Source organism: Gobius niger (genome assembly GCF_951799975.1).
Source record: "Gobius niger genome assembly, chromosome: 1".
Lineage (NCBI taxonomy): Eukaryota > Metazoa > Chordata > Actinopteri > Gobiiformes > Gobiidae > Gobius > Gobius niger.
In genome coordinates, this window is record NC_136852.1 from 25,620,009 (window position 1) to 25,648,006 (window position 27,998).

Sequence of the window (27,998 nt, forward strand, 5' to 3'; positions counted from 1 at the left end):
GGCGGGACACGGCGCCGCAGATGGAGGTCGTCCCGTGAACACTCGGATTTGTGCAGCGTCATGTGAACATTTGCAAAAATCTGCTCAACATCAGAACCCACTACTCAAAGCCGGCCCCAGGCAAAACCCACCGAAACCACAAGAATAATGTCAAAAATACAAGCCACAGTTTTTCCTCGCATCCATCCAGGCATGTCTTAGATTCACTTTTGGTTGTCAAAATTCAGCGGTTATTTTTCAGTAGCCAAACCATCCATGCATATTCTTTTTCTGCTTGGTTAAACGCCTCGGGTTTCTACAGTGCCCTCTTGTACAGACACTTGGGAATAAAATTGTGCTACGGTAAACAGGTAGCTGTCAAAGTCTGAAATCAGTTCAAATAGCGAATGAGAACTTTTCTTATTTGCAAAGATTATTGTACAGCTTATGTAACTGCAGTTTTAATCACAATCACTCAAAGTGCAATTTCAATTTGATTGGGATTACTTGCACTGGATACCTGAAGTATTCAATAGTTCCATTACTTGTTTTTCCAAAGCCTGCAAGTGAAAAGTGGTAGTAGTTAAGTGTGTGAACCTGATTTTATGCCTGTCACTCTTTCAAGGACAAACTGCATCTCTATTACACTCCATGTGTATTTATATACATAATTTCAGCGTGCATTCCCATAGTGTACATCTGCCACTGGCCTCAAACCAACCCTCGGGGCTAAACTGCGCATGAGACGCACCAACAACGCCACAGAAATGCGAGTGAGCCGACATGCCGCACCACAAATACTGAGTGTATCAGGGAGCAAGGCTCTCCACGAGGGGCTGCCTGGGGCTATTGTGGCTTTCGGCCTGTGTTACTACCGCGGTGACAGGAGCACGGCCTAATGAGCTCCTAAGCCCAGCATTTGTCCAGCCAGCGATACAACTATAAACACTATTAGGGACTACACGCGCTGACAGGCAGAGGTTTGGTGTTGTGGTTCGAAATGGACTTTTTGTATCTATTTCTAGAACTGGCAAGTAGCATTAGATTGTGTCTCAACTAAAGGGAAGGGCACCGGATGAAAAACAAATATCTTCAGAACGATGCTAAATCATTGCAAAGGAAGTATTACCAAATATTGGTGCTTGTACTTTCCCTATTTACTGAACTCTCGGACTGCTGAGACAAATCCATGCTCAACACCCTGTCACAGCGCACCCCTTCCTTGGTCAGAGGATTTCTCTAAATTGCATTGACTGCACTTAACGTATCGCAGCATTTGGCCTTCCTCTTTTGTACACGCAGTCTTCAGATTAGTCCGCATTGTCTATGGCGGTTTGTCAAGGCCGCGCCGTTGCCTCCAACTTCTCCACGACACTGTGCACTTTTCAATATACGCGAATGTAACAGAGCACCGTGTTATTACCGCTGACTTTAGGCCGAGTTTTACCCCCGTCTCGGCGTCCGCTGTGGTCAAAAAGTGCCGAGTCACTTCAAAATTCAGCCTTCTGTGGCACGGTCCTCACCACAACATGGCATTTATCAGATCAGGCGCCGTCCCAAACCCAACAGCGGCAGCATTTTTGTGGCCGCCTGCTTTCAGAGCAACTCGGGGATGGGGGGGGGGGGGGAAGCCACCCCAATGCGAACGTAGCCGTTGCCGAGCCCATATCTGGTTAACATCCCGGAGTTCGGTGTATTTTAGGAATAGGGTTATGATAGGGTCAAAGCAGCGAGGCCAGTCATTTTCTCCAGCACAGTTATTTTCTTTGGGGATCTTACTCTTCGGCCGCTTCAGAGCTGTACAATTATTTTGTTCCTTCTCTAACCATCCTCGGTTTTTCTAAGACTGGCAATAGTCAGTGTCCCGAGACCGCACTGGGATGATGTAAGCCCATGTTTAATCTGCCATAAACTGCTGATTTGTCAGTTTGTTTTGTCACTAATTATGTTGAATTCAATGGTTTAGTGGTGTGTAAAATCCAATCACATACAATATCTTGAGGAGGCAATGGGAGGCCCTAAGGCACCCATGTCCAAAGTGCGGTCCAAGGGCCAATGTTGGTACATGAAATGGATTTCAATAGTCATCACCTATTGAAACACAACATTGCTAAGATTTTCCCTATTTATTCCTGTATTTTACACAATGAGCATGTAAATGTGTATCTTTCTCAAGTGTGGTGCTTTTCTTCAATGGATTCAATTCAAAGAAGTCCTTTTTTTCTTTGTATTTTATTTTATTTTGTCCTTTGTTTCAATATTGGGAACAAGCATGGATGTCCAAATCTGTACTGACCATTAAAAATGGCAAATTAGGGGCCACGTGTGTTTAATGTCAGAATCCATGAGCAGAGAAGGAAACATGCCAAAAATCACTGAATTCCGGTGCAATAGGAAAATGTTATAATGACCATGGCAAACCACAACATTGACTTTCACAGACTGTGCACTATTATTTGAAAGGCAATTTGGAAAAACCTCATCCACGAACTGGTCATACAACAATTTATTTGACTTGAACAGAAAAAGAAGTGGAAAAAGTCTCAATCACTAACGTTTCTTTTGTCGCTCTTCTTGTTGCAGGATGGAGTGACGATGTGATGGAGGTGACTATGGGCCAGTGGGCAGGATTTCGAGCCCCTCTTCTGCACCAGGCCCTGACACTTTTGCTGCTGCTGCTTTTGGAGTCCTGCCTCGGCCAAACCACGCCTCAGGATGGACCTCGTTTCTCCTTCACGCAGCCCGTCTACCACGCCACGGTCTACGAAAACTCCGCAGCACGCACCTACGCCAACAGTAAAGTTAAAATGGGCATCCACCTGGCTCAGCGCTCCTGGGACATCCGCTATAGGATTACTTCCGGAGACGATGAGGGGTTTTTCAAAGCGGAGGAGTACGTTTTGGGGGACTTCTGCTTTTTGCGGATAAGGACTAAAGGCGGGAACGCGGCCATTTTGAATCGGGAGATCCAGGATAACTACGTACTGACGGTGAAAGCTTCGGTAAAAGGCGAGGCTTTGCTGGAAACGTGGACAAAAGTTAGCATCCAAGTTTTGGATATGAACGATTTGCGTCCGCTGTTCTCGCCAACAACTTACTCAGTCACGATATCGGAAAGCACTCCTCTCAGGACTAGCATAGCACAAGTTACAGCCACAGATGCAGATATCGGCTCCAATGGTGAATTTTATTATTTTTTCAAAGATAAAATGGAGCTGTTTGCAGTTCACCCGACTAGCGGTGTAGTGTCACTTAGCGGAAAACTCAACATCGACGAACAAAGCCGTTATGACTTAGAAATCTTAGCTGTAGATCGCGGTATGAAACTATACGGAAACAACGGAGTTAGCAGCACAGCTAAGCTTTTTGTCCATGTAGAAAGAGTCAACGAACATGCACCAACTTTGAATGTCGTCACTCATACACCGTCATTGCTGGAGAAAAACCCTGTTTACGCAATTGTCACGGTGGAAGACTTGGATGAAGCTTTGAATGGAGAAATAGACACATTAGCTATTGTAGGAGGGGACCCATCTGAGCATTTCTTTGTGGAGCAAACCGATGATCACGAGTTTGCAATAAAGGGATCTGAGCCAGTCAACTGGGAGACTTACCCTTTTGGTTGCAATCTAACGTTGCAAGCGCGAGACCGGGGAACTCCAATAAAATTCTCAGATGCCAAACTTGTCCACCTTACAATCCGGAAAAAAGAACCAAAGGATGTCAAATTTGAGAAAGAGGTTTACGAAGCCAGCTTAAATGAAATCTCCCCACCTGGCACCATTGTTGTAGCTGTGAAAATTAATCCGGAGCCCGATGATGCTGAATATATTCTCACCCCGTCTGCCGACTCAGCATTTTTTAGGATCAACACAATGACAGGTGTGATCTCCACTTCTCGCTGGTTCACGAAAGTCTCCCAAGATGTCTTCAATCTGGAGGTGTTAGAGGTAGACAGCGAGCTAAAGGTCAAAATCCGTGTTAGCATCGATGACGCTAACGACAACACGCCGACATTCGCACAATCCTCATATGAGGTTTTTGTCAATGAAAGCGTTCCTGTTGGGACCAACGTGCTCACCGTATCGGCCGTAGACCACGACAAAGGTGAAAATGGCTATATAACCTACAGCATTTCAAGCCTGCAGCCTGTGCCGTTCAAAATCAATCAGTTTTCGGGAATAATTAACACAATTAAAGAGTTAGACTTTGAATCCTCATCTGAGAGTTTTGTCTTTGTGGTTAGAGCGTCCGATTGGGGTTCCCCTTATAGACGAGAGAGCGAAGTGAACGTAACAATTCATGTGGAAAATGTGAACGATAATCAGCCACTGTTTGAAAAAGTCGCCTGCCAGGGAGCAATTTCAAAGGACTTTCCTGTTGACGAAATTATCACCACAATGTCCGCCATCGATGTTGACGAATTAGAGCTGGTCAAATACAAAATTATTTCCGGCAATGAATTTGGCTACTTCGACCTAAATCCAGATTCAGGGGTGCTCACTTTGCGACGTTCCCTTACCACAGCTACTCCTAAAAATGGCGTTTTCACCCTCAAGATCACCGCCACAGACGGGGAGAACTATTCCGATCCAATTTTTGTCAACATCACGATCGTACAGGGCAAAACGTCCCCCAAAAGTTTCAACTGCAAAGAGACCAGAGTGGCACAAAAGTTAGCAGAGAAGCTACTCAAGAAATCCAAAGCCGGCTCAAAACCCAAAATAGAAGAAGGCTTTATTGACCTATTTTCTGTCAATCGTCAAATTCCACAGTTCGATAAAGCATTTCCAACAGATATCAAAATTCGAGAAGACCTCAAAATCGGCACTGGTGTTTTACAAGTAAATGCCTATGATGGCGACACTGGCTTCAATGGCCAAATTGTCTATGCCATTTCGGATGGGAACACCGATAGTTGCTTTACAATTGACATGCACACAGGACTCATTAGCGTTTTTCTTCCAATGGACCGGGAAAAGAGAGATCGCTACCTGCTAAATCTAACAATATATGATCTTGGACAGCCGCAGAAAAGCTCTTGGAGACTTCTCACTGTTTTCATTGACGATGCCAACGATAACGCCCCACAGTTTTTGCAAGAAGCTGGCTACAAAATCGTCATTCCTGAAAACACGGCAATTGGAACGGACGTCATCCAAGTTGAAGCCACAGATAAAGACCTTGGTTCCAATGGAGAGATCGCCTATTCTATTCTTACCAGCGCTACACAATTCGCCATCAACTCATCTACTGGAATTGTTTACGTGGCCGGACAACTTGACCGCGAGTTCGTTCCGAGTTTTAACCTGAAAATCGAAGCCAGGGACAAAGCGGAGAAGGGCAGCCAAAAGTTTTCCGTCACAACTTTGAAAATCAGCTTGGAAGACGTCAACGACTGCCCGCCGCTGTTCATACCTAGCGTTTACAAAGCCAGAGCGTTGGAGGACCTTCCTGTTGGGACCGTCGTGGCTTGGCTGGAGACTCAAGACCCAGATTTAGGATTAGGAGGCCAGGTACGATATTCCCTGGCCAACGACTACCACGGATGGTTTGATGTGGACAAAGCGAGCGGGGCTATCCGGTTGACCAAGGAGCTGGACTACGAAACGCAGCAATTCTACAACCTCACCGTTCGAGCCAAAGATAAGGGGCGCCCCGTTTCTCTTTTATCCGTGACTTTCGTGGAGATTGAAGTGGTCGACGTGAACGAAAACCTCTATGCACCGTATTTCAACCAATTTGCTTTAACTGGATTAATTAAAGAAAACTCGCGCATTGGAACTACGCTTCTTCAAGTCACGGCCAACGACGAGGATGACGGTCGCGATGGGGAGATACAGTACTCCATTCGAGACGGCAGTGGCCTGGGACGCTTCGCCATCGATGAGGAGTCAGGTTAGTTACTTTCTTTTTTGCTTTTCATCATATTTTCTGAACTGCAGCACTGTTTTTTTTGTTTTTTTTCAAATGTTTGTCTGTAAAACTGAAAATCCAAATGTACTTGCTGTTGGTGATTGAAGAGACGTTTTAGGGTTGCTTTCTCTTTTGAATTATGGACCCTGCAAATCATCTATCCCTTGTTTAATATTTTTTGTTGCATTTCCATAATGATTTGTTGCAGTTTGTAATGAATGCCTCTTTGATCTGGGCTTGAGTTTGACATAAAGAGCCTGTCATGATTTATATTTGTTTTCAATGATTTCTATTCTGCTATACAATGCAGGATTATCATTTAGTATCATGATCATCAACAATGTTCATCCAAGGTACACATCTGTGGGAACCTCCTCGCTTAATCCATCCCCACTTGGACGAAATGCCAAGAATTTAGACCACCAAAATGGAAAATGAATGCCTAAAACGTTGCCACTACCAGACTATATTTTCTCACTCTAGCTTCCACTCCCCACAGTATCTCTTCACCTGTCCAGGTTATTAATCCCCTCAGTTGTCCTGCCCTCCCATCTTTCCCAACCTGACGCTATTTGGGTGAATTTACCGCGGGCTCTGGGTGCAGAGATGGCTGCTCTGACGCGCTGTTTGTGTCCGTATTGGCCGCTGTAATTCTCTTTAACTTGTAATTGTGTTTGTAGTGTTTCTTGCGGCTCGGGGCTGATTTATGGAGCTTGCCAAGGCTTCGCTAACAAGGGTCATAAATCCTGCTGCGCCCGCTGCTGTTAATCACTAAGGGACCTGCACTGGGCTCAGCTCAGACCAGGAGCAGCAGGAGCATGGATGGGCACATATTTGATGGTCTAAGGACTTTTCTAGTTTAAGTTTGGGCTGAGACATGTGGAGAGCTCAAAGTATTTTTCTCTTTTTTATTCATTTATTTAGCACTAGGCTTTCTCTTGGTCCTGTTCTTTTAGAGCTAAACTGGTTGTGCCTGTGCTTCTGTAACTTCAAGAGACTTAATGAATCAATATGAGCAATGTCCAAGAGCATGCATTTATTAAATCCACTTCAAGGCATTCGTACTTCTCGTGGCTTGGATTTAAATTGTGCTTTACAAGCTTGAGAAGTGTGACACTAGGCCATCATTCCTTTACTCTCCACACTTAGTGGTGGTAAACTACTTCTTTTTTTCTCTCTCAAGGATTTTTGGCCAGTAGGCTTTATTAGACAGAACAGCACAGGGTGAAATGGGATTGAGAAATAGCAAATCAGTAAATTGTGCAAACTGGGACTCAAACCCAAGACATCAGGCACACACACTCACCACATTCACACAAATTCAGTGTATGAATTAGAGAAGACATTTCCTTTCAATATACATTTCCCCATGTATCATTACAAAACATGTGTTCAAATATAGAAAATATGTATTAGCTCTTAACAATGATGCTTCATATAATCCGGGATAATCCATGTTCTTTCCTGTGATTTCGAAACCCATATGAATCTCCCGTATGTCAAAAGCACTGGCACCAGAGCGTGGGCGTCTTTTTTTTCTGTTTCCGCAGCTAATGAAGTGGTAGGCGTTTGGTTAAAGCAGAGAGGGATCTGTAGAGCTGCTGTAGTGTGCTTTACCTGCACTGTCTGGGCCTCAGCGTTAGACCTCATTTGACCCTTAAATCATAGACATGTGCTACGGATTGAAACCACCCATTATTCAGAATGTACTACAATAGAGCTTTATCCTGCCTAGTAAATGGTGTCAATTCCGTAACATGACACATCACTTTTTTTTAAGTAACTGCTGTACCTTCAAAGTGTTGAAATTTACCAAATCATATCAAGTAATACCTGCAAAAAGCATAAAACCTCTATAAAATCATGATATTTTTAACCCTGCATCTCATTCCATGTGATCTCTGACAAAACCCCTGTGTCAAAACAGTAAAGAAGCAGGTCAAAACTAGCAGCTGGTCGAGAGCACATTTTGACAGTAGCCACATTTTGTCCATTTATGAAAACACGACTAATTCCCCCGTCATATGCTCCCCACTGTTTCTCTCATTTGTCAGTGCAGCGTATAGCCGTCTGAGCTGCAGCTGTGACTGAGCTTTCCCACTCGGTCGGCTCCTGGACACACACTGCCGTCCCCCGACACAAAGCTGGTTTTGTGGGGGGACACAATGGCCCTCCTCCCCGGCCCCTTCAGATCCATCAGCGCAGAGTTCAGTGGTTCCCAGGCACAAGTGACAGTCTGATTAAGAGCCTACTCACTGTGGGCAAGCTGCGCCGTGCCATGGACCTCCACTGCCTCCACTGTGGCTCGGCGAGGCGCCCTGTGCTGCGCAGGTTAAAAAGGGTTGGAAAAGTCAAACATCAAAGGTTTATCTAAAGTAATTGTTTGAATTGCCAAACAAATACAAGAATCATGTCCATTACAGAACATGTTGACAGTGTCATAACATACAGATGATAATTGCAACAATTGAAATTAGGGCTGAATGATATTGAAGTAACTTGCGATATGGGATACGGCTGTGCACTAAACCATTTGTACTCAATGGGCCCGATCTTGTGTTTCTAAACGCACACTGAACTATAGCATAACTTTTTGTGCTTAGTAGGAGCACACGTTGCGATCTTGCAGCTCCTAGACTTAGCACATTTAACACCCAGGGCCAATGGCGATGTTATGTACAACAGCCTTTTTCTTCCAACCAGACTCTGCGGCGAGGGGGAGGGAGTGGAGTTATGCGGGAGTCGGTGAACATGTGCTTTTGTTTTGGTCTCGTTAACACAGTTACAGCCAAGCGAGTGCCGACCCGCACCACAGCGGGACCGGCTGTAGGCGACATCTCTTTCTCTCGGGACACAAGCATTGTTTAGCTCACGATGGGGTTAATGAAGTTTTTAGTTTGACCTGTGAGAGCCAATAATGCTTAAAGGAATAGGCCCCCGTTTTTGCATACTAAGATATGTTCTGACCTGAGCTTAGACGAGTTGATGTGTACCTGTTTGGTCTTTGTGCGCGCGCTCAGTCTCACAAAAACACCGAACACGTTGTTAGCATTTAGCCCCTCCTCCTCTCCTCATGGACCCAAGCGAGGGTGAAGTTAGAAGTGATCAAGCTCTTCCACGTTTTCCCTATTTAAAGGATCTATATCATGCTATTTTAGCCATTCCAAAGTTAAGTATTGGCATTTATATGATATATTGTACCTCTACCATTATGGAGCACTTTTTTTTGTGATAAATATAAGTGTTTTCTGGAGGTATTTTTCAAACCCGGAAGACAAAACGCTTCGATTCAGTTAACTCCGCCCCCTCTCTCCGCACATACTTTACCGTAATATAAATAAACAACAATAAGTGAAGTTACTTCACGATGCAGTTATACGGAATTGACATCTGCAACACAGTTTCATAAATGGCTAACACACATGCTAATATGCTAACACACAAGCTAACCCGCGTTTGGACTGACTCACCGCTCTGCTCCATCGCTGTTTACATTATGGGACTCGCGTTGGTTATAAAAGTTAATCCACTTTGATTCTGGCAAAGGTTCACCAAACATCCATCAGAGACAGTCACAGAAAAACACCATTTTGGTGATAGTCGCTGAATCCCAGAGAAAAAAACAACTTCTGAGAGAGTGGCCTCTTCTTGAAAAAGGTTGAATAAACTCCTCGTAGCCAAACGCACTTCTTTTTCTCAGTCCGTGTCATTATCGTTAGGTAAGAATAAAGAACAGGTGTGTCCAGAATAAATAGCAACGAGCTCCATCTTCACAGCTGCAGCGCAAACATGACTGATCTGTTCAGACGCGATGTGTTTGTTTTGGCCTCAGCTGACCTGGAAGCACCTCGGGCACATCCTTTTTTATTTTTATTTTTCCTTCACTTTTTTTTCTCTTTGTTTCTCTCTTACAACAGAAATAATTAAAAAGCTGTTTTACAAATTAAAATCCGTCCGTAAGCATAGAATTAAGACATTACATTACAGACGTCGAGCACTTCCGTTCCGCTGTTACGACACAACTGAACACTCAGTCGTTCACCAGGAGAGGGAGGAGCAGCTGCTCAGAGAGCACGATTCAGGAGGATTACTGAGAGCTGCGTGAATGAAGCCACAAACCACTCTGGGGGTGTTTTTGATAAGGAAATAGCATAACAACATGGCTAAAAGCTCCAAAAAGTTGATTTTGCATGATATAGGACCTTTAAATACGGTTATGTGAGTGTTTGCACGATCCAAGTATAGTCACACAAAATTAAACATGTACATTTTCTAAGTGGATAAAAAGGGGTCCTATATTATATTGTGAGGCGTAATAATCCCTTAGGAGCACTTCGACGTCCCCGCAGTAAAGTCGAAGTGCTCCTAAGGTATCCTTAAAGGCCTATTCATTTAAGGAAAAACACAAGGCAGTGGAAATGAATGTGAGGCTGCTATCAGAGCACCGTTCTCAGTGCTGCTTGTAATAAACCACGACTCAGTCGACCTCCTCTCTTTGTATGAGCGACGCCGTCTCACCAGTGGCGCAATACTAGATCAGGAAAGTAAATGTAGTAAATGTTTAACCAAAATTAAGCTTTTTCACATTTATAAGTTCAATGCATTGTTTGTTTGTTTTTGGCTGAATTGGCCAAAAAATGTGTCAATCTCAGTCCGACGGAAACTTTAGTGATGTTGTGATATACTGGCGTCTTGCGATATATGGATATAGCATCACCTAATATCACGATGCAATTTTTTTAGCGATATATTGTGTTTCCCTAATTGAAATTTCTATTATGTTAAGAGTTAGTGACACATTTGGCTTTTTCTTGCTCATGATGGTAATTGCCGATGATGAGGATGTGCCCTGAAACATTATAATGTGGGCTTTTATGCTTTATTTTAATACTGTTGATGCGAATTCAGATGGAAATGAGTCAAACTTGCATCTTCCATCCATTTTTTTAACAGCCTCCCTTGGCTTGTAAAGCCTAAAACGTTTGGATCACACCAAGAACACATTGCTTTTGACTTCAAGTGCATAAGTTACTGGCTGTATATTTATCTAAACGGTTGATGGCTGGCTTTGTCGTCTAATTAAAAACAACTTCTTTTCCTGTCTGTCCTGGCCTTATTCTCTAACCATTTAGAGAATTTGCTTCTCCTGAAAGCATTCACTCCAGTACTCCTCCACCTCTCTTCTTCATAATGAACTCTTTGTAATTAAGTGTCATGTTTTGAAGGCGTTTCAGGCATTATCTAACCGTGTTTACCCTCTCAGTTTGTAAACCTCGTCTACCCTTAACCTGCGAAGCCTGTGACCGTCAGCTCCGGCTAATAACACCCCACAGTGCTTTTATCCTGGGCATTAGTAAATTAATGAGCGCATTTATCATAATTACACTGCGCTGTAGCCGCGTGGAGACTGGATCAGGCATAACCCACCGTGTCGCCCAGTGTCATCTCCAAAAAGACACAGGACGGTTCAGATAATTATAGCTCCAGCGCTCATTTTTACTTTTAAGGATAGCCTGTATAAAAGTACCGCCATGTTGAATGGGTGTTGCTGTGTTAAAAGGATGCTTAATTTGAGTCATTGAGACGTCTTCTTGTGAAACTAACTGGATTTTTCCATTGTGATTCTGCCCTTGTTTCATTCCGTGTATCCGGCTGCACGTCATGCCCATTCCCCTGTTTCCTGTCAGGGCACTTCCAACTTTTTTTATTCGGAAAATGTCAAAAATAAGTGTCATATTTTGTAGTCCTTTTAAACCTGGGAGCGAGTGGTGCATTAAAAATGAATGGGGAGCAGCCGTCACTGTCTGAATGCTGCCGTCCTGGTTTGACACCGCCTTTCTCCGAGCTCTCATTAGCAGCAGATCAGATTGTGTTCAGTTTTGACAATGACATCCAAGCGATTTCCCAAATAATAATAAAGAAAAGGCGATAATAAAATACAAAAATGAAGGACAGCCAACAAGCCAAAACTTGATTTTTCCAGCTCCTTTACTCTCTCTACCGTCATTGCTGTTTTTTACTTTATTACTAGCATATATAGAACACAAATAAAGTTCTGCGAAGACCTCGGTATTTGTACCTGCCCCAAAAAACGTGTAAATAGGGTGTCATACCCCTGGCCGTGATCTTTTTGTTTCCCTTTGTCAGTCTTATAGTTACAGTTTGTAATATTGTTATTTAAACACCCACATTATTAAAGCAGCACTAGGTAACTTGTTTACCTTAATAAGTCCTTTCCGTAGTCCCTCTGGGGGTAATACAAGTGTTGATGGCATGACTGGAGGGTCTTTCATCTCCCCCTGGTGTCTCTGGCCAGAAAACCACACTTGTAACTTGACTGCCACCGGACCGGAGCAACCAATACACACTAATAGAATCATGAAGAAGAAGCTAACAGGCTATTGGGCAAAGCTAACTGTGGGCTAGCTCCACTTAAACAGAATTTACAAGTTTGAGTGAAAAAAATAATAATTCCATTCTGTAATTGGATGTACAATATCCCTCTCTCCCATCACCTTTTCTGTCAGCGTAGTATTTACTCTCACGGACAATTAAATTTAAAAATTGCAACTTGCTACGACACCTGCAGTTGCGCTTATGGCCTCTAGGAGCACGAGTTACTTGGTTCTGCTTTAATACTAAAAAAAAGAAATCTTAATGTAAATTGATTTGACTTACCAACTCGATTTTCACTTAAAATCAATCTTTTTGCCCAGCCCACTTTATACCACATGTGAATTATGAGATTTGAATTGAAATATCTTAGATCTGAGATGTTGAGGATGAGAATTAGATTGCATTATTGCATGTGGTGTTTTTATATTTTCATACATTAAACATTCTATGGGCAAAAAAAGGGGAAAACATTACCACTGGAAAAGAGTATTTGTGCCGATGATGTCACTTATATCTATATATCACCAACAAAAAAACTAGAACAACCTAACATTTGGGGGGGTCATTATCTTTATTTCAGCTTGTGTGCTACTTTGCCAAAGTGTCATTATGTGTTCTTAATTAGTTTTTTTCCTTTATTTTTCACAGAATCATGTAGGCTAATGTCCTTGTTTCCCACCGTGGGAATAAATAAGCTACATGCATACAGACGGGGGTCATGAGCCCCATGGATTGTTATAATGGGGGTCGCGGCTCCAAAAGGTTGAGGACCCCTGCGATAGAGGATGAGGAGGGGATGTCCTGTTCCCAGCAAAGTAACAATTCAGCTCTGAAGAGAGGCGAGCTTTCTCACTGTAAAGATTTTTGATGTTTTTTTTCCACCAAAGAAAACACCTCCAGTGATGACAAAACTGCACTTTATTATATTAGATACAATGTTACACAGTATGGCTTTAAATGCAGCTAATAAAAACACTAAAAGTGTCCGTTAAACTTTGAAAAAGACTAGTGTCCAGTGAGAAACCATCTTCACCCCATTGTGGTTCGACGTTATGAGCAGCGCGAGTGGTCTGGCACAAAAACAACATGGCGGCTGTGTTGCATGACGGACAGCTCGCGCGGTTGTCATGGAAACCTTATCATCGGCCGCTGTAGGCTGGGGGGGTTTGTGTATGCATGGGCTTTGGGCCAAATCTGTGCGGCTGGTTCGAGTGAATTGAGGCCAGAGATAGTGATGGACGTTAGATTGTGTGGGGATTTTTTTTATGATGCGTCGGGCTATACAGGAAACGTGGTTAGGGTAGCAAGTACCGGAGTGCAGACCTTACCCGCGGTGTGGAAGGATTCAAGCCCAAAGCATCTACCACCAAAACAATGAGGTCATGTTTGTAGGAGTGGCTTTTAGTGGTCTAAAAAAGGCACTAAAACTGTACTTGTATGTAGGTTGCCTTAAGTCACTGATGCACATGTCATTTCTCATTTGAAAACTAAGAACCTCCAGAGTTCAGTGTCTGAGCTTTAACTACTGGAGGCCTGCGCTAGCACTAATTAGGACTTCATTAGGGACGCGTGCTCATTTCAGGCGGGTTTTAGCCATAGGACTTGGCAACCCTATTGGGCTTGTTCTGCTTTCTGCTTAGATTATAGAATGACAATCGTTATGAGTCAGTTGATTTCAACGTTAGCCTGTTATTTGCCATGCTAGGGTCAGGTTTAGGGTTAGCAATTATGTATATCCAAATGTCAACAGCCTATGCCAGTCTGATACCCCATTTCAAAGCCAAGACCTTCTAGTTTTTAAATATATGTGCAAGATCTGTGAGAGTGAAACACAACTTACATCATGTTTGCCGATCATAACCCTAATCACAACCCTGACTTCTGAAAATCCTGGAATTGCACATCTATGGTCATGTTTGAAGCAGATGAGGGGGAAAACAAAGAGGAGAAAATCGAAACTTTCTATAATTACTCCACAACTACTTTAACGAATGCTGAATTATCAATATAGTTTTCTACTCTATAAAGATACAAAGACATGGGGAAGAGCAAAGTGGTTCAACAGCCCATAATTACATAAATAACGGAGAATGCTACATGCTAACGCTAGCTATGACTGCCGTTTTTCGCTTCTACTGAAAAATCTGCTGTGAAAAAACATCCATGTGAGCCCGATTTAGACTTGTGTTTATTTGTGTGTGATAAATAAGGTCGTAGTCCGCTCAAAAACGGCAAAAAAAAAAAAGGGGAAAATGGTGTTTCCCAAAAGACACCTCGGCGAAGCCACGCCCCCTAGTATGGGGCGATGCCGTCAGTATCTATGTGTTGTACTGCATAGACCGAAAGAAATCGAACTTTATTTGTGTGCCCTGTTGAAACCGTGCATATTTTCCTTAAACCACTGGGCCATATTTTCGCTGGTAGACACATTCTGCGCCATGTCCGGCATCTTTCGCTGCTTCGCAAATGTTAAAAATAATGCATTTTTGTTAAGTCTGGGCCAGAAGTAGGTCGGCGCAGACATAACAGTGGTTTCACCGTCGCGGCCTGTTGTTTGTTTGTGTCTTTTATGAAGAAAACATGTCAGTCTCCAAACGCCCCAGTGGGTTTGGAATAATAACCCTGACCTCCATTTACTGCCAAACGCACCAAACCAGGACCAAAAGTCTGGGGCTGGACGGTCGGGCACAAAACTCCCCCCCCAGAAAGAACCAAAGAGGAAAAAATATTCTTTTTTTTTAATTCATTTTGTATATTAAAGGGACTAGACGCAAGTTTGTGATTTTGTACTCCCTACTGCCATCTCAGGCCTTATGCGTAACTGCAGCTTCTATATTAGGCTCGTGCATGACGGCACTTCAGACCCGAATTAACACCTTTTTGAGTGACAGTGCAGGATTTTAGAGGCAGTAGTAGTGAACAGGTCTGGGCTCATTCTACACATTAGGACATGGCTGGAACATGTAGGGGGAGGAAAATACATCATTTTAAACATTTTTAAACACATTAACATTTTTAATTTTAACATAGTCCCTTTAAAATAAAGGTTTTTAAGTTGTCCGCCTCTTGGTCAAATTGAGATTTTTGTTTTATTCTTTCCAAACACTGCTTTAAAACACTCCTCAGCCGTCGCAAATGATGTTCTCTCTTCTTTTTTTCAAACATAGCGATAGAGGCATTAACACACCATAATGCACGAATACAAACAAGCGCTAAAAATAGTCGCAGGCAATTTATTCCAATCGCACTTTTATCTTAGCTGTGTGTTTGTCCTGACCCTATTTCCCACGCTGCTGACGGCTGATTGGAGGCTGCGGCGTTAATTAGGCGTTTCCATGGCGATCACTCGGAGGGGGTGATTTAACTTCACAATACATTTTAATTGAATCCGTTTTCCACATTCTAAGATTGCATGTGGTGTGCATGTGTTATTCTATGAAGGACTGTTTTCCTGCAGCAATTTCTGAGCTTCTTTCCAGAGAAACTATTACGATCAAGTCGGACAAAAGATGTGTTTTTTTTTTTTTGGGGGGGGGGGAGTTTGTTTGCAATTTTATGTTAATTTGTACAGACCTGCCATCTCTAAAGCCCCGGTGCAAACAGCCGCCGTAGGTTTTAGTGTGTGCTCTTGTTAGCGCCTTATTTTTGGCCGGTGGTCGCTGTGCGTCTCCCACTCGCTCTGACCTCTCACTCCTCTACAGTCCTTCACTCTGGGGAGAGCTTTTTTTCGCTGACAAGGGCACTGCGCTGAAAAGTTGAAATATTCTCGCCAAGAGCGGGCCGCTGCGGCACAAGTGCAAACAATAACAGGGACTTGGTTAGTATAAGGTTTAAACCTCATCCAAAACATACCTTTAGTAATCCTGCGTCTGGAATCACATTTATACAACTCGTTTTTTTTAGGCAGGTGCATTGTATGTTAAAGTGCATATGACACGTTTTATACTTTTGAAATGTTGACTTATTTAGATGTTGTAAGTAATTATTATCATTTTATTTCAGTGAAGAAGCAATGTTAATGACGAAATGATGGCCAGAAAAGTTATTTTTATTTTTAAGCTGCTGACAGGAAGTGACATAGACAAAGGTTGAATTAACATGGTTGGCATGACAACAGTTAAATTGTTTGCCTCTATCTGCAGTATGTCACTTCCTGTTAGTGTCCAATAAGGAAGTGAAACTAAAAATCACTAAAATGGTCAAACTAAAGCAAGCTGGGTACATCTTTTAGCAAAATCTTTAATGTAATTGTGTTAACCATGTGTCCAATGTGTCATGAGCACTTTAAGTTCTGCCACAAAAACACCAAGGAGAAGATGTTGAGAAAGCCTAAATAATGCATAATATAGAAACATTAAATATTTCATACAATATTCCGACATTCATGTATCCTATAGGTTGTGGGTGGAGCCTATCCCAGTTACTATGGACCTTAAGCAGTACTAAGTACCTTAATAAATGATTTTCGTAGTCCATCTGGGGGTAATACAAGTGTTAATGGGATGATTGGAGGGTCCTTCATCTCCCCCTGGTGTCTCTGGCCAGAAAACCACAATTGCAGCTTGGCCTGCCTCTGGGTCCGAGGCACAATACACACCAATGGAATCACGAAGGAGAAGCTAACAGGCTAACGGGCAAAGCTAGCTGCGGGCTAGCATCACTTAAGCAGTATTTAAGCAGGATTCAGAAACCAAAAGGACGCCATTTCATATCTCTGACCATAACCAATCATCCACACACCTCATTTGCACAGGCTAGCTGAGTGTCTTGCTAGTATGGGCAAAAGTGGGATTGGAACCAACTCCTGGGTAGCAAATTTTGACTTCAAAATCAATAGGACTTCAGGAGTAAATAATCATCCATAAAAAAAAACAATATAATTTGTGATTTCTTTATTCAAATGCCCTGTAGGTGATTTCCTTTCCTGCTGGAATACTATTTGGTTTGTCCTTCAGCATACTGCCAAACAGGGCATTTGCAAAAGCAGACCTTTGTTCACTGGCCCCCCCCATTTTTGATTGTGACACAATTGCTCCCTGAAAGTTGCGAAACATCCTTGTAAACTGATTCCTACGAAGAATCGGGATGTTAAAAAATCTGAAATAACAATAACATGGCGCCTCCTTCACTGTTTATAAACAAAGAAACGTCAGGTATAGGGGGCCTTTAAGTGTGTCAAAGTCATTAAAGTCGCAGAGGACAACTATCCAGGCCACAGGCAGAGCCCCTCATTTATCACCATAGAGGAAAAGATGAGAAAGTGTGCTGCTTCTGTGGAGTATAACGCCGATAGAGACTGGGGGGGGATTGGGTTGGGGGTGGAGGTCGGCTCGTCTCACCGTGAGCGGAATATTAGCCGCAAAAAAAAAAACCCGGCACGGTAACAAGAAAGAACCCCGAGCCCTGCGGATTAGCACAGGAGACCCCGCAGGTAAAGCCTCATTAGCCGTTAGCATTAGCGCGATAACGCTACGGGGCACGGTCCATCCGCAGTAATGGCCTGTATCAGTGCGAGTGTGGGAGAGGTTAACACATCAGAAAGAACAGAGGGGCCGCTAAAGCTCTGCTAAACTGCACCCGAGGAGGCCAAGACAAATAGCAGAGACAGACAGGGGGAGTGAGAAACGGTTCCACTCGTTTTTCTTTTTCTTGGTGAAAAATGTGAGGATAACGGCTAGATTTTATAACCGGGCTAATGGAAACTGGACATTGTAGTTCTCTGAAGAGGACTTTGCATGAATTAAAGTTGCAATTTTGACCTGATTAGAATTTTACGGCCTCCCCGTGCATACTACAAACACACATTACATCGCTCACATTCGAGGCAGCAGTTGTTGGAAATGAAGTTGTTTTTTTTTGGTCGGGCACTGAGAGAACATATGAAAACTTAATTAAATAAACAAAACCGCAATTTTTCCTCACACGTTTCCCACAGCTTCGATTTGCATCCGTCATATTCGAATGTTGTGCAGGTTTAGCCAATCACAGTGATGCATCAATAACAGAAGACAGTTTTAGCTACGTGATATTTTTGTCTTATCTCCCATATAGCCCACCCCTGCTTTCGAAAGACGGAAATGCACCATCCATTTCGCTCTCTCTGCCTCCCGAAGCCTCTGTTTACACGCTGCCCTCGCTGCAGCTGGAGCAGCAGTAACTCGGCGATACAAAGGCCTTCCACTCTTTTGGATTAGAGCTAATTCTAATCAGCGCCTTCATTAATCTCCCCCTAATTCCCAATTACAGCACAGACAGAGCCGGTGCTGGAGAGCTCTCCCCTCAGGCCGCTCTGTATTTCAGCACACACCACATTACAAACATCGATTTAACGCAGGGGGCTCAACACTGCAACACCGAAGGCACTGGAAAACTGTGAGGGTTCATCTCTGGGCAGGTTATACCTTGGACAATACAGTAGTCACACAGCCTGTCTGGAGACAATCAGACATCAGTTATATGTTTTGTACAAGGCGAGGAACCCTGTGGTCATAAAATTGCTGAAAAATTACCTCAGAAAACAAAGAAAAACAACCTCCATTTGCTCTACGTTTGTTTCCTTTCTGCGAGATTGTTCCACTCGCTTCCTAATTCCACCCCGGTCTTGTGATGCGGCGCGGTGCTATTAAAAACACTGCGGAGTGGGGGAGATATTAATTGCAGTGCAGCCCAGAGGCCAGAAGGAGGCAGTGACAAATGAACAGGAGCAGGGCACAGCTGATTTAATTACGGCTCACCTTGAACTGCCGCTCGTCCCCATAGGAGGCGTTGTGACGCAACTCTGGGTTTGTTTGTGAAGCTCTGTCTGGAGTCAAGTGAGGAGAGGAGAACACGGAGAACTTCGCAAACTCGGATTGTCATTGATCATGAAAGGACTGGTGAGGTTATAGGAGAAGTTGGAAATAGATGTGACCAGATGTAGGGAACACATGTTTAATTTGATTTATGAAAGAACACTTAAAAAATTATGTAAATCATTCAATAGAGTAAAAACTTCCCTGAAACACACGCACAAGACATTATATAGTCTTGTTAATGACTTAGCATTAGCATAAGAAGCATAGAGTCCAGCCTCTTTTTTAAAGATTGAGTAGATGTGTTTCCTAAATGCACTCAGGTCTGTGCAGACTCGCCGCAGTGGGAGCTATCGCTAACATGTTGCTATAAAGCCTTAACCCTCTCGATGTGCTGCTGCATTTTAGTGAAACTGCTCATGACATATTCAGGAGCTGAGGGAGCGGCTCTCAGGACGCCAACACTGCACGGGACAAGCGCTTAAAGTAGTGTTGGTAATGCGTCGGTTTAGGATGACTTCACTGATGTTTGGGAGTGAATCGTGAAACTGGCAGCGTCATCAAGGGAGTTGAAATTTGGAGATTAATATTTCATGCTTTGAAAATGAAAAATTACTGCTTGTTTCTGTTAATATTTATTAGGGAGCTGTGCGTTTTGGGGAAGAAAAAATAAGATTCTGAACTTACATGCAAGTTGGCCATTTTGTACTCACTGCTGCCACCTCAGGTCATACATCTAACTGCAGCTTCTATATTAAACCTGTGCATGACGGCAATTCGGACCCGAAGTAAAAACTTTTTGAGCGACAGTGCAGGATTTTAGAGGCCGTTGTGGTGAACAGGTCTGGGCTCATTCTACACCATAGGACATTGCTGGAACATGTAGGGGGAGGAAAATACATAATAACATAACATTTTTAAATGTTTCTTATAAAATAAAAATGCAGATTTCTTGCTTGGACATCAATCAGAGTGTAACAACCTTACCTGTATTGCCTGTGCTAGCTTTTAATATTATGTCAGTAATGAGAACTGTATCTAGTGTATTATCTTCAATAGCTACAAGACAAGGGTGTGCAGACTCACCACACTTGTTTTTCTTATCATTTACAATGTGAATTTAAAGTACAAAAATAACAAAAGACAGTAATTTGCAAAAGTTTGGCGTATCACTGCATATTCTTTTGGAAAACGTAAACAATGTGACTAAACATCATACCACCATCAAGAAAGGGACATTTTTCATTTTGTTCCATGTCAACTATGCATTCATTTATTTTTCCATTGTCTTGTGTTTGCTTTATGTGCTGCTTGTTAGTTTGTTTTTTTGATGGGGAAAGGGGCGAGTGGGGAAAGTGGAGCAACGTGTCAGCTCCAAATAGAAAGTGCTGGGCTTGTTCACATCAGTGAAATCCTATAATAGATCTAACTTCTTCCTCTCGATGTGTTTCTATAGGAACGATCTACACCACAGACATGTTGGACCGTGAGACCAAAGACTCGTACTGGCTGACGGTTTATGCCAGTGACCACGGTGTTGTGCCTCAGTTCGCGTCCATAGAGGTTTACATCCAGGTGGAGGACGTGAATGACAACGCGCCCCTGACCTCTGAGCCCCTGTACCGCCCCTCCATCAGCGAGAACGCGCCTCGGGACGTCTCTGTCATCCAGATTCAGGCGCAGGACCCGGACACAGCGCCCCCAGGAGGACAGGATCGACTCAGCTACAGGATCGTCAGCGGCAACCCGCAGAACTTCTTTGCCATCAACTCCCGGACAGGTCAGTGCAAAAGTCTCAACCATTTCATTTAAAAGCAGAAGTACACTGCACAGACAAACAAACAAACAAACAAACAAACAAACAAACAAACAAACAAACAAACAAACAAACACTAAACACTTCAATCAGTGTGTTGTATATGAATCTGCAAAGACAGAAACATCTGTGCAGTACATTACTTTAAACTGAAGCACTGCATTAATGTCATTTATGTTTGCAATAGAGAAAAAACATACCACACTCATGTCACATCGGTTTATTTGATTCATGTAAGATCAACATTATCAGGCTTTAAGTAAGAGTTTTGTGTGGTTGTGTGTTTTCTTAGATGAAGGCTCTTGAGTCATCTTCTCCATGACTCAAGAGCCTTCATAAGATGGACAACTCCTGTACAACTGAGAGCTTACACAGACTGGTTCTGTGCTAGTTTTGATTTTGTGACCTGTGTCCTACTTCTGTTCGCAATGTTCACGTTTTGAATCATGTGTGCTACAAGTGAAAAGTGTGTTCAAATGAAGAAAGAATATGCACTGGAGTTTTGGGAACTGATGTAAACCATGAGTTCAATGTTTTGACGACTGACTCCTGTTTTTGAGAAATATGTGCATCAGCTGGTGGCTTTGTGCAGCACATGAAGTTAAGCGTCAGTTGAGAAAAACTGAACAGTAGTAAAATGAACAGTCTTTCATAAATATAGAGTAGAGCCTGTGTTTAAAAGCAAAAGATTGACCCACACTGAAAAATGAGCAAACTTTTATTTACCCAAATTATTTAAGTAAAACCTCGATAATAATTGTTTACTTTCACATAATGTAAGTGTTAAGAGTTTTCTTTGCTCCACAAATATAACCAAACACTTAATTATAATGAACAACGTTTTGCTTCTCTGTATTTAGAGTTGCTGTTACATAATATATTTTGTACAACTTATATACCAACTACCATTATCAACTTACCATTTTACCAACTTCCTCCATAATGACATTTTAAACGCTTGTAAAAAAAGTGCTTCTTATCTCTTTCACAAAACAGCACTGGTCCATTGCATCACTTCTCAAAACCCTTGGAAAATATTGAATTAATGTGAAAATAACTGGAGGAAGAATTGAGAATGAACTGTCCAGCAGCTTTGGCTTTGTTTTTCGCTCTTATTTTCTCAGATAAGGCTTGAGATCAGCCCAGAAATAATTGGCCATTTCTATATTTATCCTCGCCGATGCTCGTACTTTAAAGGAATCTGATAACTCCACCAGGGCGCCTCGTTTGTGGATTTGTTGTCTCCTTTTGTAGCGTTATTAAAGCCATTCTTCCACTTTGCCTTTTTCCTATTGTCATCTCTCATCTTCGTGTCGCCTCGTCCTGCTTCATTCAGCTGCAGTTCACGCCCAATCTCGGCTTTATTCTCTGTCGGGGCCGTTTCTTCCCTTGTCTGTCTCCATCACTGTGGCATGTCCTGAATATTTTATCGACAATGAAACATTAATGAGGCGTGGGCTCATCCATAACCGTATGGATTTTCACATTAATAATGTGTCTATTGTGTGTGGGCTTTCCAGTTGTTGTTGTTGTTTCGACCTTTCAGCTGTCCTCTGTCCGGGTGTCGATTGCACACGGTCATGTGAAATTCAACTGTTTGCCTTGACAGCAGCCATATAATATTAGTAATAATGCATCAATCTTGTTTTGCAAAGTTCTCAGTACCCAAAGTTGCTTTACATTGCATCATTCAATCACTTTTCACACACTGATGGTGGTAAGCTGCAATTTACAGGAACAGTTGCCCTTTGGTTGGCTGACGATAACATGGCTGCCAGTCTGTGCCAAGAGCCCTTCCTACCAATTACTTTTTGGCTCGCTCACCGGGTTTTATATATTTTTGATCTTTCTATACAGTCAAGTTTTGATCTTTGCCCAGTGTGAGACAATCGCGGGGTTGGGGGTGAAATGCATTAAAAACAGAGCATCCTATGATGAGCTCTCATCTTTTGATACATGGCCAGAAAAGCCTCCACTACTGATGTAAATTTGCAACATTTCATGGCGATGTTGCACAGCTCCCTGTAGGAGGACCAGGAATGCTGGAAATCTCAAGTTTCTGTCACAAAAGACCACAAGTCTCTTTCTCTTGCATTCATAAGTTATGTTCAAAAATGGTTGATGTTGTAGATGGTGGGACAAGGACCTCAGGGTTAAGCAATTAAAGGGCAATTAGGCACCCACGCCCTGCAGATGGTGACCTAGGTGGCCGTCTAGGTCACCTATGCCCAGGGCTAGCCCTGGGTGGGGGTGGGTTATGGGCTTTTTCTGGTGGTACTCTATCTTAGTATCTTTTGAAGACAGACTAAACAACTACTACTACTTACTTTTAAGTCAGGGCTTATTTTGAAGATTCGACAATCGCCTGACAATTAATAGTAATTCAATCAATATTGCAATTTGAATTGCTTTTAGCAAATTGCATTGACTCCAATTATTTAGGCTGTACCATGTCCTCATATACAAGCAACAAAATATCCAGACTCCATGTGTCTTATATACAGTGGGGCAAAAAAGTTTTTGGTCAGTTCCCCATGTACTTCCTATTGTATTTCAGCCAAATACTTTTTTGCCCCACTGTATATCTATAAAACCATGTGTAAAATAATTAAAATCTTGGTTAGTTGATGTTTTAGACTTAGCAGTAGTTTCTTCATGTTTGCTGCACTGAAAAGGGTCAAAGGATCATGGTCTAACATTATGTGGTTGTTTCTGCATTATCGTGCACAACTATAGGTCAGCAGATCAGCTGCAGCTTGTGGTCCCAAAAACTAAAAGGAAGCTTCCTGGGGACCGTGTTGTTTCTGTTGCTGCCCCGAAGCTGTGGTACTCGTTCCTACAGAGATTAGACAGGCTCAGTCTCTGCCTGTGTTTCAAACCCGCTTGAAAACGCACCTTTTCTCGCAGGCTTTCAATACCTGAGTGAGATGTGTTTCTGTCTTCTTACTGTATGTTGTTTGCACTACTCAATTTGTCTTTGTCCTTTATTGTTGGCTGTAGTTTGATGTATTTACCATATATTTCTATCAGACGGTTATCAATCCTTCCATTGTTTTAAGATGCGTGTACGACACTTTGGCCAACTGTAAAGTTTTTAAAGTGCGTTGGTGTGATATGGTATACTAAATTTGTCTCGGTCTCAAGAAGACTTATATTACTAAATTGGAATTTAAAAAACCCTCCAACCTATATTTATTTGCTACATGATGTAATGAAACACATTCAGTTGGAAAAAAATTAGTTAAAGGGAAGATATGGGATCTGTTTCTGGGGTTCTTCAACCAGTTCAAGCAAGCAAGTGTGTGAATTTGAATGTGAATGAATGAAGTTGATACAATTTAAAGTGGTTAATCAATATTACTGGACAACAATACGTTTGCATAAACTTGGCCTGAAGAATATACCAAAATGTTGGAATTGCCAAAGCTTAGAAGGCACACTGCTCCATGCATTGTGGCAATGCTCCAAAATGAAGTACTGGAATAAAATGAATCATTGTAATAAGGACATTACAGGTGACATCTTTGAGTTATTTCCGAGATTATACGTGCTCGGAGGTCCAGCTGTAGTGCAGCCTTGCCAAAATGCACAGGTCATCCAGACAGCAATAATGATAGGTAGACAATATTATTAAGGGAATGGAAGAATCCCAAAACTGCACTCTTTATAGTTGTGCAAATTAGGGCGAGTGGCTTCATATGAACTCTTTTACAGGATGACTGATAGATGGAAGGAATATGAAGAGAAATGGAAAACATAGAGCATTTGACTATGGCTAGTCAAATGCTATATTCAGTGTTGGCAGAAGACTGTTATTGAACTGCTTAAAATAATTAAATAATAGATTCATGGTAAGTTATTATTGAACTATTATGAATTAATGGTTTAATGGTAAGGAAATAAGAGTCTACTCTTTGTTCCGTGATTAAGTAAACTACTGGAGGCATTAACAGTTTATGTATCCATACGTTGGTTGCAATGTGTACATTCATGAGGACAATGTTCATATGGGTGTACTGTATGTGTATGTGTGTGGGTGTATGTGATGTATGTATGTATATTTCTATTTGTATACATTGATGTGCATTTGTGTTCTTGTTTTTTCCCCTTTCTGTAACAAATGAAAAAGAAGATTTATTTTATTTTATTTTTAATTCAATAAGTAATCTATGTTTGTGGAGTCAATGGTAAAACATTTTTGACTTTTTGAACCCCCTCTTCTCCAGTTCTTGGTCCAAAGCGCTGACCATCTCATGCAGCTGCTTGGTCTCATCGCCATTCTCTCTTCAACTCTGTTTTGAGCTCCTGCGTCTCCTTCAGCATACTCACCTTTATTTATTTATTTATTTATTTATTTATTTGAGCATACATTTTGCTCAAAAGGAGTAGGCTGAAGCAAAAGCTTATGAGCGCCTACCCCCAACTCTGGCACCTTCTCTTCATAAAATTAAGACATGAAATGTTTTTGGGAGGCCTTTTGTTGTTCCTGCTCCACTTGTACGATTTTCTTCATCAAGGTTTGTTTTTCAGATTCTTCTTCACAAAGTTTGTTCACAAAGTTTTTCAAGAAGAGGGAGGTTTTCTCCTCCTCCCAGTATGTGGATGCCTGGACGGCCTCCTCTTTCATTTCTTATATCTGTTTCTTCAACAGCTGAATCTGCTCGACCGTTTGGGCTTTCTGCTCAGCCTCTTTTTTCAAGTGACAGCCAAGCACGATGGTTTTGTTTCTTACCTCGGCCAATTCCACTCGAGTTTTGCAGATTTCTCCCTCAAGGCTTCATTGTCTGCCTCATCCTTTTGCAGCATACCTTTGAGTTCATCTATGTCCTTCACAAGTGTCTGTTTCTCCAACTTACATTCTGCGTCATCCTTTTGCAGCTTATTTCTTAGCCGCTCATTCTCCTTCAAGAGTGTCTGTTTCTCCATGTCCCACACCCGTAGCTTCAGTCACCTTTTCTAACCTTTTCTGTCCTTTGAGAAACTTCATTCTTCAAGGCCTCTATTTCTGCAACCTTGTCCATATTCAGTTTTTTACGCTTAAAAGTGTCTTTTGTGAATGACGCCTTCTCCTTTTCTGAGGTTTTGAGCGCCTCCTTGGTTTCCTCCATTTCTTCTTGCAGCTCTGTCATTTTTCTGCTCTGTTGGTTCATTTCATTGGTGTGCACTTCTTTTAAAGTAGCAATTTCACCCTGGAGACCGCTTTTCAAAGTGCCATGCTACTGGAGAAGCTGGTTTAGTTGTGTATTGTACAATTTGGATTGAAACTCCTGACGACTCTTGAGATCCTCCATTTCTTTCAGCAGAGCAACTTCTCTTGCTTCAGCCACGGAGGCTTGGGATGCCGTTTCAAGCTTCAGCGCCACCAACGTCATGCCCCTTTCTTCCTCTGCTCTCTGTCTTAACTTGGCTTCATTGGCGACTTCTTCTTTTAGATGGCAAATCTCTTCCTCCATTGTCTTTCTCTCCCCCTCAAACATTTCTTGGATGTTAGCAGTGAGACTGATTTGAGACTTGGTGAAGATGTCGCTCTCAACTTCTCTCAGTTTCTTGAGGTCATCATATTGTTTTTGTAGACACTCTTCCCATGTTTTTGCTGCTGCAGCTTGAAAAACAGTTCAAGTTTCAAGTTCACTAACGTCATGTCCTTCTCATCATCGGCTTTCTGTGGTAAGTTGGCTTCTGTGGAGACCTCTTCTTTAAGGCGAGCTATCTCCACAAGCAAAATCGTTTCCCTCTGCTGAGATTCATTAAGGAGGTCGTTTCTCAGCCTATATTCAGAATTGGCTGAGTTGTCAAACTGCTGCTTTTCATATTCCATTTCTTTTTGCCGAGTCTCGTCCCCAGCTAACGAGAACAGCAGCTTGGGAGCCTTTTTCCTCCAGCCTTGGTCTTTCTTTATGCTGCAACTGATTTGGGAGGGCAGCTCAACGTCATTTGAGTTTTCAGGGCCTCGTTGGTCTCATCAGAAGATGAAGCCTTCCTGGAAACAGCTGGTGAAGTCCTCTCATGCTGGTCCAGAACTATGGACATGTCCTTCTCAGCTTCAGCTCTCATTAGAGTTTGGAGGGCCTCGTTGCTCTTCATCTCGTAAGAAGATGAATCCTTCTTGGAAGCAGCTAGTGAAGCCCTCTCAGCTTCAGCTCTCTAGAGTACATCACCTCACCCTCATAGGAAGAGTAATCACACCAATCTAGCAACATTTTTGGCAAAAGTGTGTGTGCTTCTTTACCAAGGTTCAGGGTGAAATTACATCTCACTACGTGTGGAGTTAGGAGACAGGAATGAAATGGAATTTTATAACGATCGAAGGTCATCAATAAAATGTATGTCATAGAATTATGCAAATGTGGAAGTTGATGGGCCCCTCCTGGAACCGCCATCTTAACGGCAACGTGCCTCTGGTAGGGTCTCCCATGGCAAACAGGTCCTAGGTGACGGGTCAGACAAAGAGCAGTTCAGAAGCCCCTTATGAGAGACCAACAGGTCTTGTTTAGAACCATGAGGCCGTCCTTCCATGGACCCACCACCTACAAGAAGAGCCATATGAGCAGGTGCAATGTGATTTCACGACCCAGTAACGGAAGAATGGAAGAAGATGGATTGATTGATTGAAGTTGATGGGTTGCTATGCCAACACAATAGAGCTCAACAGCCCCACCAAGTCCTGGTCACGTGTCTGGATCTGACGCAAAATGTCCCATATATTCTCAGCATACATTTTTGGAAAAATGTAAATATTAAGAGTTTAAAAGCACAACGCCAGCTCATCAGCTTTGTCAACTCATGGCCATAAAACACACAAGGTTAAGGTTTGTCTAAAACGTTATAAACTGGAAAGTTGTAAAATCATGTTACTGTATTTTAACTCTTAAAAGAATTGTATTGCAATTGTTGATGTTTCACTAACACAGTTGCTGTGATTTGTAACACTCCTCTTGCTGCTTTTCCAATGGGCCATATCTTATCAGACAAACCGCTTTATAACAGCCTGCATTGTCATCAGATTTGGACACATTTCTACATCAGTACAGGACCAGTGCCTAAATAAATTATCTCCCGGGACGCCCTGGTTTTCCCGATGAGAAGGGCGTGCAGAGGAA

The 27,998-nt window shown here is 42.5% G+C and overlaps 1 protein-coding gene across 7 annotated transcripts in view; it reads left to right on the forward strand.

Moving 5' to 3' along the window:
* Positions 1-27,998, forward strand: part of fat3a (FAT atypical cadherin 3a) — a 187,583-nt gene that overhangs the window by 98,093 nt on the left and 61,492 nt on the right. For all 7 annotated transcript variants that reach the window (XM_079558052.1, XM_079558054.1, XM_079558055.1 and 4 more), the window contains exons 3-4: positions 2,563-5,877; positions 20,539-20,862. In XM_079558052.1, coding sequence (XP_079414178.1) covers positions 2,580-5,877; positions 20,539-20,862 — 3,622 coding nt within the window. In that variant the 5' untranslated portion in view covers positions 2,563-2,579. The remainder of the gene's footprint in view (positions 1-2,562; positions 5,878-20,538; positions 20,863-27,998) is intronic.